General features: G+C 26.8%; 1 protein-coding gene and 1 non-coding gene across 2 annotated transcripts; one reads left to right on the top strand and one right to left on the bottom strand.

Annotated features, from left to right (window-relative positions):
- Positions 1 to 1,665: 1,665 nt before the first annotated feature.
- LOC110632850 (putative phytosulfokines 6) lies at positions 1,666 to 2,362 on the bottom strand. The gene is made up of 3 exons (XM_021781204.2): positions 2,205 to 2,362; positions 2,048 to 2,109; positions 1,666 to 1,937 (listed from the first exon to the last, which is right to left on the bottom strand). The coding sequence occupies exons 1-3, from the start codon at positions 2,299 to 2,301 to the stop codon at positions 1,830 to 1,832; spliced, it is 267 nt and encodes an 88-aa protein (XP_021636896.2). The 5' UTR covers positions 2,302 to 2,362; the 3' UTR covers positions 1,666 to 1,829.
- Positions 2,363 to 10,215: 7,853 nt separating this feature from the next.
- Positions 10,216 to 10,296, top strand: TRNAL-AAG (transfer RNA leucine (anticodon AAG)). Its single transcript has one exon. It is a non-coding gene; the product is annotated as a tRNA-Leu (tRNA).
- The last annotated feature ends 2,998 nt before the right edge of the window (positions 10,297 to 13,294 follow it).

The raw sequence follows: 13,294 nt of genomic DNA, 5'->3' as shown, positions 1-13,294 counted from the left end.
CAATTTCTTCATGTTTTTATTCTAGATTGGCCCACTGATATGGCTCTGCAATTTTTTTTTTTCTGATACTTAAAATTTTTTTCAAAGGGAATGAATAGTCAGAATTGAAATTGTGATCTTCTATCGTTTGAGTTAGACATTGGACCACTAAACAAACTCCAAGTATCATTATTATTTTAGCATCTGATACCGAATAGAAAGAATCTCCTCCTTCATTCTTTTGGATTGCATCAATAATAGGTCCTAAAAGCAGATATATCTATTCATTTCTAACAGTATCCAAAGTTTTGATAATGTTAAACAATCCCACATTAGTAATTTTAGCACTTACATATTAGAGGTGTGTGATTTTGATTTCGGTTCAAGGTCTGTCTAAGCAGAAATTGGATTAAAATTTCAATATGGTTTTGATTTAATTTCTTGATATTTTGATTATAATTTGGTTCAGTTCTCGATTCTAACAGGTAGGGCAAATGATGTTTCCTTACTAATTTAGGGTTGTGATGTGAGAGCAATCTAATCTTTATAGATTTTGTTTCTGAAACGTATGCAAGGAAATCTATCTTTGAAGCATGGACACATATGGGTAGGTCCCAGATAATGAAACCAGCAGAAGATGATGAATAATTAGTGGGTCTAATGGAACTGTAATTGCTGGAACTAGGCACATAATTATTGGCCATTTAGGTTTGGAAATGTGAAATTATCTTCCTTCTTTCTGATGATGATTGACAGTAGGATAATTGGTGAACACACAGGCTTCAATGCTCCCATCACTAAAATTTTTATGATTGAGTAGAAGATTTTTTATTTGGGGAAAGAAGATTGATCTGTAGTTTTTGAATCTAGCAGATTCTGTCGATGGCATATAACAAATTCCTTTACATTGCATTGAAGTTTATTCAAATCCTTTACTGCTTTACATTTTCTATAATTACCATGATCTACTGCCATATTTCACAAAGAAAATTTCTTGGGCTTCATTGGTTAGCATCTTCTGAAGTAATTAAAATTGATTTGGCTTTACCCAATTGGGAAGTGGAAAATGACATGTGCCATTCTTGAGTGTCTGAGTGGATTCATATCAAGGAAAGCAGCGGTATGATTAATTTTTATAATAATGGATAAACTTGATAATGCATGACAAAAGGAAAGTTGAGTTGCTTTGCTTAAATCCGAGAAGGAATAGAATGTAGAATGTGGATTTAAAATGCTATTTGGGTTTGAAATATCTATCTCAAAATCATAATGTCATCTTTTATTTTATTAAAGATTTTTTCTTACCTAAATCCATCTCAAGATACAGTTTTTATTATTATTACATGAAGACAGAACCTACAGAAACCAGTAACTTTTAAGTCAACTATGAAGTTAAGGTCTTAAAGATGATGCCATGGAACTACAATACAGTTGAAATCTATCACTAAATTACTGAGCGCAACTTTCCAACTGCTTATTGAATTGCTCTTTTAATGTCTAATCCCCAATTCACCTGCCAAGATTTTAAAGTTTCTGCAATATCCTTCTGACATAATTTTGGAACTTCTGTAGTTGGCTTTAAAACTTTCCCTGCTGAAATAGTAATTCCGTCTCTTTCTCTGGTGAAATATAGGGTTCCATACGTACTCAATGAGCAACAGAAATCATAGTTATCAGAGACAGACATACATATATGGAAATAGATTAGCTGCACTTAGGTACAATTACATTATCAAGAGAAGAAAGGAACCTTTGAAAACCAGTTCTGATAGCTTTCAAATATGATATTGCTATTTAGAGATGAATTTTATAAACATGATCAGGAATATATGGAATTTAGGCGTAAGTCATCAAGGCTTGTGATGCTGGGTGTAGATGTAGTCCAAGTGAGCGTCTAAGACTATTCTTCTCTTGAAGCATTCTTCATCCCCACTTTCACAGACCTCTGAACCCATTAGCTGCAGGAAAAGGTATTCCAAAACCAGAAAAAACTTATTAGATATTGCTCATTCTTTTAAATTTAATTGGACAAAAATGGGAAGCATAAACTAATCAATTCACTGCTAACCTCCATTTGCACAAGAGAGTCCTCGCTACTAGTCATTGCATTGAGGTTCACCTCCTCTTTTCCTGCAAAAGATGCGAAATCCATCAGTTTCTGCTTTCTGAAAACAATCTATTCATCAAAGAAGAAGGAAAACTACAAGGGGAAGCAATTATCATGCCTTCTTTGCTTGTCATTGTACTTGCATATAATTTTGAGGAATGAAAAAGGAAAAGAAGGAAGAGGAGAAGAACACTGTGATGAAAGCTTTGCTTCATGGTTTTAGCTTCAGTTACAGAGAGAGAGAGAGAGAGAGAGAGAGAGAGAGAGTATTAAGAGTTGGAGTTGGGGGTTGGAGTGAGGGAATAAAAGGCTGATGTCTGCTGCATAAAAATACATGCAAAGAAAGCAACTACAGCTACTATAACAGTCATATTAACATTTTTTATCATTATTATTATTAGGTTTTGACTGTGTTTAAATTTAAAATTTAACGGTTAAATATTATTAAGTAAAAACTCATCAATTAAGTCAAACCATTTAAGAAGGATGTTACATTACCTCATCACATGGGCCAATTGGCAATCACTTGGCATTCTGCACTATATGCTTGTGTAATAGCAGTAGCAGGGGCAGCACCCACCACTATTAGCATTTTATGAGGAAGAGGAGGCTTTGTCACTGTCTACCATAGAGTGGTCCTGGCAAAGTCTAAAGACTCTAAACAAGCCCAAAAATCAATGCAATTAGTGGTTGACAGTGTCAAATATAAGTCAACCTCTTTTGGACATTGTTTGCTAACAGCTGTTGCCCATCATCACTTGTTTTACTTTTAACATTCACATTTTGCTGAAACGTGGCAAGATTTGCAATGACTAGTTAAAAAAAACTACGATAAGACATCATTTAAAGGCAAAAGCACATATACCCATCACACTTTAAAGTTTGAAGTTGTAGACCCATCCATGGCTGAAATTGCATCCTGCACGTAGAAACAACTAGGATATATAAGTGGCAGCACCACCTTGCTTCAGTGCTCTGTGTCCACATTCTTTAACTTCCGTGGCTTTTATTTCATATACATTGTAATTTTACAGTCTTCTGTTTCATTCTTTGTCTGGTGCTAGCCAGCAAAGATCATGAACATTTTCTAAATTTTCTTGGTCTCTTTAAAGTTATGCTTAGTCCCATTAGTGATGCATTAACATTCTTAAGCTCCTGGTTGGATGGTACATTGATAATTATATTCTTTAAGCACTTAAAGGTGATTGTTTTGTTGAAAATAGTGGATGCCACTATCTATTAGAGAATGCAATTGTTCATTTGTCGTTTTCCAATAGGCGATCTTGTATTTTAAAATGAAAGGGAGATTATGCTTCTCTTTTGGAAGATTTGAATCCTTCATTTCATACTGTAAGATTAAAATAACACCCACAAAAGAAAGCCATTTGGATTCTGTGAAGGCTTATCTTTATTGTACGATCTCATTCCCTAGAGAATGGAGTTGGAACAAGTATTGAACGTCTATGTCTGCTAGTCTCAGACAAATCTAAATAGAAAATATGAGACTTTTATTATAGTGGCCTTGGATAAGGATAATCATTTTATTCTTTATCTGCACCGTCTCATTGGAAGAAGGAAAGGAAAGGGAAGGGAAGATGATGTATAACAATGGAGGAATTCATATTTCAAAGAAAATATTGGTTTCCTCCTTTGTTTAGTTCCTATCAACTATACAAAACCCCTTCACGGGAAAGTATCTGACAATTCATTGGGACTTGCAAGATAACATTTCTTGTTTCTTGCATTAGTTTTTGGCTGTTTGCACTGCAACTCCACATTTTTCTTCTGATTTTTAAGAAGTTTTCTTGACCTTCCAGGTCATTCTGTCCTTTACTCTTCTTTTCTCCCTTTCTATATTTTATTTATGTTTCTGTAAACAGATCCCTATTGGTAAAATCAAGTGAGCCTTGGGCTTCTATGGGTTCATTTCTTTCTAAGCTTCTAGTCATTAACAACCTAATACTGTATTGTCTTTATGGACTGAGGGCCATTTAGGTTTGATTAAGGAAGTGATTTTGTGGCCTGGTCTGTGGTTAATCCTCTTTATGCTAAAATCAACTTAACTCAAGCTAAGCATGAACGCTATACAAAGCAGGCACTCATCAAGTTTCAAATGGTGAAAATCGAAGATAAATAGTGCAAGTACATGAATTTATATGAGTGTTGAATATAGTGAAATCTGCTTTAGTGCTTTGCCATTAAAGAGAAGACGCAAAAGCTTTTTCTCTGATTCCCTTTTCTTTTGCTTTATAGCTTTGTCAGAAATCACCTAATGCTATAAGGAATATGTCCTAACTTCAATGCTCTGATCTGATCCCATTTTTACCAAGACGTAACCAAAAATTTGTGTCTGTAGTTTTAGCTACTCTTATATCTGATGCTCTTCTTTCCCTAACACTATATTCCTTTTCTGCTTTCAAGTTTTATGATGCGACTCATACTCCTATATGATTTTATCACGTTACGATTCAAAGAGTTAAAAAGAAATTATAATATATTTTTCACGCCTACAATCGGACACTTATAGAGGCCTAAACATTTTTATATCATATTAAAAAAATGGGCTGAATTTAACTCATTTTCATAAATTAACTCTAAAAAGAAGAGTGTTTAAAATTTTATAAGAAGAACATTACTTTTACCCCAAACCGATTAAATGGTGTTTAAATTGCTCATACGCGGATCACTACTATTTATTAGTTAAATATTAAATATATTTTATAACAATATTTATAAATATTTTATATATTATACTTTATATAACTAGAATTTAAATATTTTATATAATTATTAAATATTTAAATATAAATTATTAATAAAAATACATTTTATATGCATTATTTTTTATACATCATTAATTAAAAGTATATAAAACTACAGATATTATTTGATCATAATAATAATAAGTTTAGTAACATCTTAATAACCAGAGGAAAAGAAAACAAAAGCAATTCCCATTATAGCGACAAGTGAAATGACCCTAATTGATAGAAAAAAAATCCTCAACCCCTTATCTTGCACTTGGAAAAAATAGAAAATGGAATAGATTTAGATAGTTTATGATAAATTAATCCTATTAATATCCTCAAAATTTGAATCTGTTTCAAATCCGATTAAACTTTATCTCAACCACTCGAATTCGTCTCAAATCCGATTATTATTTATCACGACTCAAACTATGGGCCAAATCAACACTTGGACTTGGGTCAGTATAAGGCTTTCAAAGCTAGCCCAACTATTTTTCTAACCCAACCATAAAGCCCATGTTTTTAGCCCATTTTCAAGAAAATAACTGGATAGAGTACTGTTATAACATGGACTATCCAATGGGGAGTTCTTAACTCACCCGACCTGTAATCACAAAATGTATCTATTTTGAGAGCTCAGCTTACCCTCACAATCCTCAATCAATCAATTTAATCAAATGGGAACACAGCTCCCTCATCTGAAATAAACATCCATCCTACACATTCACACATGCATAATTAATAAATTTACAATTTCAAAATAAATAATCTTTTACAGTCCCAAGCCAAATAAAATACTCCTAACACATTTCAAATTAACAACATAAAATGTGTATACTGCACCAAAGGCCTACAAGAAAGATAACAGGTTAATCACAAGGAAAAAAGTCATCCTGTAACTTGGAAAAATGGGGTGAATAGGAGTGAGCGTTCGACTCATAGAGTAAAATATTGATTTTAAATACAATTTCTATAATTATCTAGGGCTAATGCATCCCTAAGGATGAAATGTAGCATATATCAATACATTCAGCCAAGTTCAAACAATATTCACAAAAAAGAATAATTTGGAGCATTTACACACCAGTGTATAACATCATTTATATATATATATATATGGGAGCTGATCCCCTACATAGTTCTCTTAATTCTAACATCTGTCAGCAAGATCAATTCGAGCTGGACTTTCTCTTAATAATCAAATGCGTGGGTTAACGAGATCAACTCAAAGCTGTATATACCCCGACTTATCACAAAAATGACCAGGCCCCAAGTGAAACTAGCTCAAGCCGATCTACCCGTCTTACCCATATCCAATACCACACCTCACGCACGTCGACACATGCACACAGCTTTAAATTATCCTAAGGCGACACCCACATCAATTTTATCAAATAATAATGCAACACAAAACATGTCTATAGTAGTTATATAAATATAATTATAAGTAAATGCATGAGCATGCCTTATATGTATAATAATATTGAAATTATAAATAAAATCAATATCTATTCACCGATTAACCGGAGAACACTAAGGTGGCTGGGCAGAGGAGAAGAGTTAACTCGGATCACCTAAATTATTATATTCATGAATTTATTAATATTAAAACAAAACAAGAAAGTTAATGAGTCAAAGACATCCTAAATTTATGCCAGAAAACCGATAGAATTTTTCCCATACCTAGGACCTACCCAATCTACAAGGCGAATCAAACAATACTTCTACATCCAATAGCTTCAAGCTCACACCACAATAACATCATATTGCCTCTCCTAGGCTCACCAAACCAGTCAAAAATCATATAATTACACATAAAATAATTATTTAAAAATTTAAGGTATTACATTATTACTCAAAAAATATCTGAAACCATTTAATTTTATATTTTTTAATTAATAATCTACATAAAAATTATTTTTTATTAATAATTTATATTTTAAAATTTAATAATTTAATAAAATATTTAAATTCTATTTTTTAAAATAAGATATATAAAAATTTATAAATATTATTATGAAAAACATATGTTTTATATTTAATTAAGTGTTTATATAAACGGTTCAAGTAATAAATACTCAACGTCTAAAATCCGAATCCATCACGAATAAGTATGTTCAAATTCTAAGACCAACGATTGAACATTTTTATTTCAAATATCAAAAGTTAAGAGAATTTTATTTCTTATAAAAATTTAGCAATTCATTAATACAAATCATAAGATAAATCTTATAAGAGAAAAATATATATATAGATATAAACAATTAAAATCTTTTGTACAAAGAAAAATTGAATAAAGCAGAATAATTTTTCAAGTAGTAAATTAGTTTTTTTTTCTTATTTTAGACAACTAAATAAATCTTATGAAATACTATATTTTAGAAATTTGTTAACTGACCTATCAAAAATGTTAAACTATCAAATATCAATGGAAGAACTTAAACTACCAAACACCAATGGAACAACTATCTCTATTAACATCTTTTAATTTGAAATTGTTTAATATACTTTTAATTTTCCCCTTTTGATCAAGTAGACTTTAAAGTTTGCCCTATTTTTCTTTTTTTCGTACGTTATTGAACTGCGCTCTTATTTTAGCTTGAAAAGAACATTAATTTTTAGTAATTGAATTTTTTTTAATTCAATTTTAAAATTTTAATAGCTAAAGCTGTTATTTTTATTAATTCAATTTATTATTAAAATAATCAATTTATCACATTCTTTTCACAATTTTAAATATTTGTACCATTAGGCTTTGTTTATTTTATGAAAAATATTTTTCTTAAAGAGTAATTTTCACATTTTTTTAGTGTTTGGAGGCTTTCAAAAATTAATCAATGGAAAATATTTTGCTAGTCAAAGAAAAAAAACTAAGTCATTTTTAAGGAAAATGACTTCTTCTTTTCAAAAGGAGAAATTATTTTCTAAACTTTGACAATTTTACTAAAATGTGAAAACAATTGCATATGCATAATATAAATACTTACCATTAATTTAATATTACAACTAAATAAAGAAAATTATTTTCATGAAAAACATTTTTTAGAAATAATTTTTATGAAAAATATTTTTATATACAAGTTATTTTATACAAAATAAATGAAGTCTTAATCTTAAATAGTAGTCTATGAATATTTTACTCAAATTGATATTTATTTTAAATAATTTAAATTTATTATATATTATCAAAAATTTTAGAAGCATAAAAATAACATTTTTTTTCATAGATAAAAAGCCATTTCATAATGAAATTAATTTTCTCTATAATTTTTTATAAATATATAGTAAAAATTTTCGTCTATATTTATTTATAAATGACCATTTTATTTGAAAAGACAATAATATATTATTTTCGTCCAATTTTGTATGTCATTTAAGATTTTTCATGGTGACAGAAAAAGTAATTAAATTATTTAAATTATAATAAAATTTTTTATAATTTGATTAAGTTAATTACTTTTAAATTATAATAAAATTTGCTATAATTTGATTAAATTACTATTTATCTCACTTAATTAAGAGATAATAAAATGAGTTATAAAAAATTATAAAAATAATTATTTTATTTAAAAAAATAAGATAAAATTTAAAAAAAAAATTAATACACTTTAATTACCTTAAAGTGATAAATAATTTTAAATAAAATAATTTTTGAAAATTCACAAATAAAATTAAATGGAGAGCGTGTATTATAATAAATTATAATTGATATAATATATTTTAAAATTATTTTTCTATAAAACCTTGTATCCACTTTTATTGTGAGTTTCCATAATGGAGGCCTAGTCCCATCATCAAATGTGCCCTAGCAACAATAGCCATTACTAGAAAGTTTAGAATCATGGACTTTCTTTATTGAACATACCATCCCACTTGGAGGCATTTGAGTTGTCAAATCCAGCAATTAGACTGCAAGTTTCCTCCTTTACAAGTTTAATTAATGCAATTGGATCAGTGCCTGAGGGCCCTAATTTCTTATGTTTTTGTCATTAAACTCATTAATTACTTATAGTTAGCATGTGTTAATGCTTGATTATTCACTTTTTCAGTGTCTTTATTAACCCCACAGAGTACCTTAGATATTTGAGCTCCAACATTTTTTTCCTTATGACCTCAAAAATAAAATATGATTGGATAGAATTGATTGATTGGAGAGTTAATTAGTTGAAAGAGATAACATTGAATGAAATATCTAAAACAACTTACAATAGATCATAAGATAATGTCATGAAAACATAATTAATATCTCCATAAGATTCATAATTAATAAGATGAATTGACATGTTGTTAACCAAAAACACAATTGGTTTAATCTAATGAGAGATTCAAAATAACTTATACGTGATAAATATTTTTTTGAAAATTAATTTTTATAAAAATGTTTTTTATTATTTATTTGTAATATTAAATCAATGAAATACATTTATATTATACATATATAAATATATATAAATAGATTTACATTTTGATAAGATTATTAATTAAGGTTCAGATATTGATTTAATTTTCCCTTTAATTAGGAAAAAAATTTTCCATTGACTTTTTTTTAATGTCTCAAGTATTAGAAAATGTGAAAAAAAAAATTCAAAAATATATTTTTGGCAAAGCAAACAAGGCCTAAGATTCAATTTTCACTAATGACAAAATCCTTCTCTTTCAAATGTTAATCTCTGTTTGAAAACTAGGATTTTAAAATAAGTCAATTTTTTTTTTACTAAATTCTCATGTTTGAAATAAAAATTTTTAATTTTTTTAATTTACAAAAATCATTTTAAAAAAAATAAAAACCAAAATATGATTGAGTAAGGATTTACTTGATTTATTTTTTTAAAAAATAATTTATTAAAAAAAAGTCTTAAAAAAGTGCAAGAAATGAATGTGAGGAGGAGAGGGAGAAAAGAGGGAATCCATAATCAATATAATAGGTCATTAATAAAGGTGATAAATAAATTGATGGAGTAAGTTCAAGTTATTGATTATTTTGATTAGCATATTAATTCAGGTAAATATTTTGAATTATTTTGCAGGTAATTTTAAATAAAAATATTAATTTTTAGAAAAATTATTTTCATTAAATTAAATTTTAGGTTAAAATATAAATTACTTAGCTTAATTTAAATCCAACAGATTCAAATCACAAAATAAAATACAAATAATTTAAGTCGAGTAAATTCAAATCGAGTCAAAATTTACCACTAAAAAATTTAAATATGACACCAATCATATGAATTTTATGCAAAATTATTAAACTAATAAGATATAAAACTCATGTCTTAACATGAAACTAAGGTGATATAATTAATTAATAATTTTGGATGAATTTAAGATGCGTCCAGCATTGATTGCTTTATAGAAAAACATCTCGAAGATTAAGGCATTCAAGTTGAGATGGCCGAGTTGGTCTAAGGCGCCAGATTAAGGTTCTGGTCCGAAAGGGCGTGGGTTCAAATCCCACTCTCAACAATTATTAATTTTTATTTCCCTTAATGGGAAGAAAATATAACTAAAAAAATTCATTTGACAAAACCCTTCAAAGTTGAAATTGCAATTCTTATGGTGGAGTGAGATATTTTACAATGAGAAAGACTTAAATATGGGTATATAGTTATTTAAAATTATAATAAATCTTATTAATCCATATATTAGATCTTATCTAAAATTATAACATTTTATTTTATTTTTTTAATACTGAAATAGACTCAAACAACAATTAAATTTTTTTTCTCAAATTAATTGGATTAGGTATATCAAGTTTTTTTCCCGTTAATCTCAATTAGACACTAATTTCATTTTAATATCTAAAATTTGTAAATTTCATTCTCTTTCTCACTTTTTTTCTTATTAATTTATCACCTTTTCAACTAAAGTATTTGATCATTTACATTGTAATAATCAAACTATCTTAAATGACTGTCTCTCAATTTATCTTCAATATATGTTATTCACATTAAATGCATTCTTTGCTCGTTTAAAACTAAATAAAGGAGGGGATTATAGTATAATGACGGCAGACGTAAAATTCAATTTATTTTAAATAAAGTTGAATGGTAAAAAAAAAAAATTATATACTTAACTCCAACTAATTTATAGTTAAAGGTATTGTTACATATTTAATGTAGAAAAAGAATTTCCCTTTTAAAAAAGTTAAATGGAGAAAAGAATTTTTAAGAGTTATCAAAATTAATTATTTATTGAGAAATTCATATCTAGATCTGATTCATTATAAATTTAAAATATAATATATGAAACTCATATATTAAATAGATGAATCTCACAATATATTTTATATCTTAAATTTATGATAGAACGAATCTTTAACGTCAAAAATTTCTAATTTATCTTATTACTATTAGCCACTAATAAAATAATATCAGTTAAAAAGAAATCAACAGAAATTTCCTATCCATGTCACTAACTTGACTTTTCTAGTCTTTGCACCAACATTTTCCAGTCAAAAAGACTCTTTTTGTGATGGCTTTTTGAACCAAATATCATATCAATGGCTAATAATCAATGGCAAGAAAAATATTTTTTTCAATATATTAATTAAATAATATTAAAAAATAATTTAAAATTAAATTTAATAAATTTTAATAATCAAAATATGAAAATAATAAAATTATTTTTTTAACAATATTTAAAATAATTTTATTTTATTAAAAATAAATTTTGACCCTCTAACCACAATATCAAATGAATTATTTGCCAATTGTATATGCTTCAATAGTGAAATCACATAGAATAGAGAAGAAAAACAAATTCTTTTCTCAATTTCAATTATATGGTTAAAAAAAATCTTCAACCAAACTTGATTTAGACCCTACAATTTGAGAATTAAGTTTAGGTGAGCCATTCTTAACCACAAATATTTCTTAATAGAGATAGCCATGATAATTATATATCACTTATAATATTAAAGTTTAGCAAACCCATCTTATACAAACAATTATTCCATACACTATTTTTTGTAAATTATTATCTTGATTTTGTCCATACTTCTAATTTGATGCCTAATAAAATAAAAAAGCACAGAATAATCCCAATAATTAAGAATGAAAACTCAAAACATGTATTACAATAATATATATAAAGAAAAAGACAATGGACATAAAATTAACATGATCCCTAGAGTAGAGAAGTTGCCTTGAAATTTTAAAGAAGATTCAGAGGAAGGTGTGTGCATGGGTGGTTAATTATCACTTAATGACTTTTCTCAAGGTTATTAAGGTTTAGCTCAGATACAATCCTTCAAAAAGTTGGTGAAAGGCTTTGTGTGGTCAAGACGCCATGAGAGACTTTTTAATGGCATTTACAAAGGTAATCATGACACGCGGAGTGTTTGGTCGTAAAATTTTAATTTCTTTCATAAAATTATTAAATTTTAATTTAATTTTATAAATAAAAATTAAAAATTTTTAAATTAATATATTAATTTATTAATTATTTTATAAATAAAATTATTTAATTAGTGTTTACTGATTAAAAAAATTAAAAAAATAAATTTAACGAAAAAAAATAGCTAAATGCATTATATATATTTTTTTTTAAAAATAAATAATTTTATTTATAAAATAATTAATAATTTAATATATTAACTTAAAAATCTTTAATTTTTTTTGTTAAAGTGATTTTTATAAAATTAAATTAAAATTTAAAAAATTTTATAAAAAAATTAAAATTTAATAATTTTTATAAAAATACACATAAAATTGAATGATCATACGTAGTATTTACCCATTTACAAATGTAAGATTCTTATAATAATAATAATAATAAGTGTATATTTAAAGTAAATCTCAATAACTTCTTATAATTAATTTTATGAAATTAATGAATTTAAAATTAAATTTATGCAAAGATCTAACTAACATAAAATTGCTTCGTTATAAGTATTATTTATACGCCTGAGCTCGCCACAGAATTTATTATTTATGGTTTACCAACTATTAACAAATAAATAAATAAATATTAAATTTAATCTTTTGACCAAAACAAAAAAATATTTGTAAAAAAATTTAAAAATCAAATTGATAAAAATAAAAAAAATAACTAAAATTTAAAAAGGTTACAAAAAATTAAATTTTTTAGTCATTTGACCTAAATTGTATTATGTGAAGCTTTCAACCACTACAACATCTTCACCTACCACAACACTCTTCATCATCGGATCACTCTTCTCTTCCCCTTACCAAACCCTTTATTTTTTCCTCCTCCTAACTTTAATATCATCATTAACACTTTTATTTTTTTTTTATTAATTTTTCTTAATCACCATTGGTGTCACCGACGCAAAACACCTCCTTCCTTTCTTTATAATATAATAATCAGACTCTGTTTATTTTGCAAAAAATAATTTATATGTAAAAAATATTTTTTATGAAAAATTTTTAAAAAAATATTTTTCAAGAAGATATTTTCTATTATTTGGTTATAATATTTAAACTAATAATATGTTATATAT

This window comes from Hevea brasiliensis, chromosome 6 (genome assembly GCF_030052815.1).
Source record: "Hevea brasiliensis isolate MT/VB/25A 57/8 chromosome 6, ASM3005281v1, whole genome shotgun sequence".
In the NCBI taxonomy this organism is placed as follows: domain Eukaryota; kingdom Viridiplantae; phylum Streptophyta; class Magnoliopsida; order Malpighiales; family Euphorbiaceae; genus Hevea; species Hevea brasiliensis.
The sequence above is the reverse complement of the archived record's forward strand: the minus strand, read 5'-3'. Positions and strand labels throughout refer to the sequence as shown.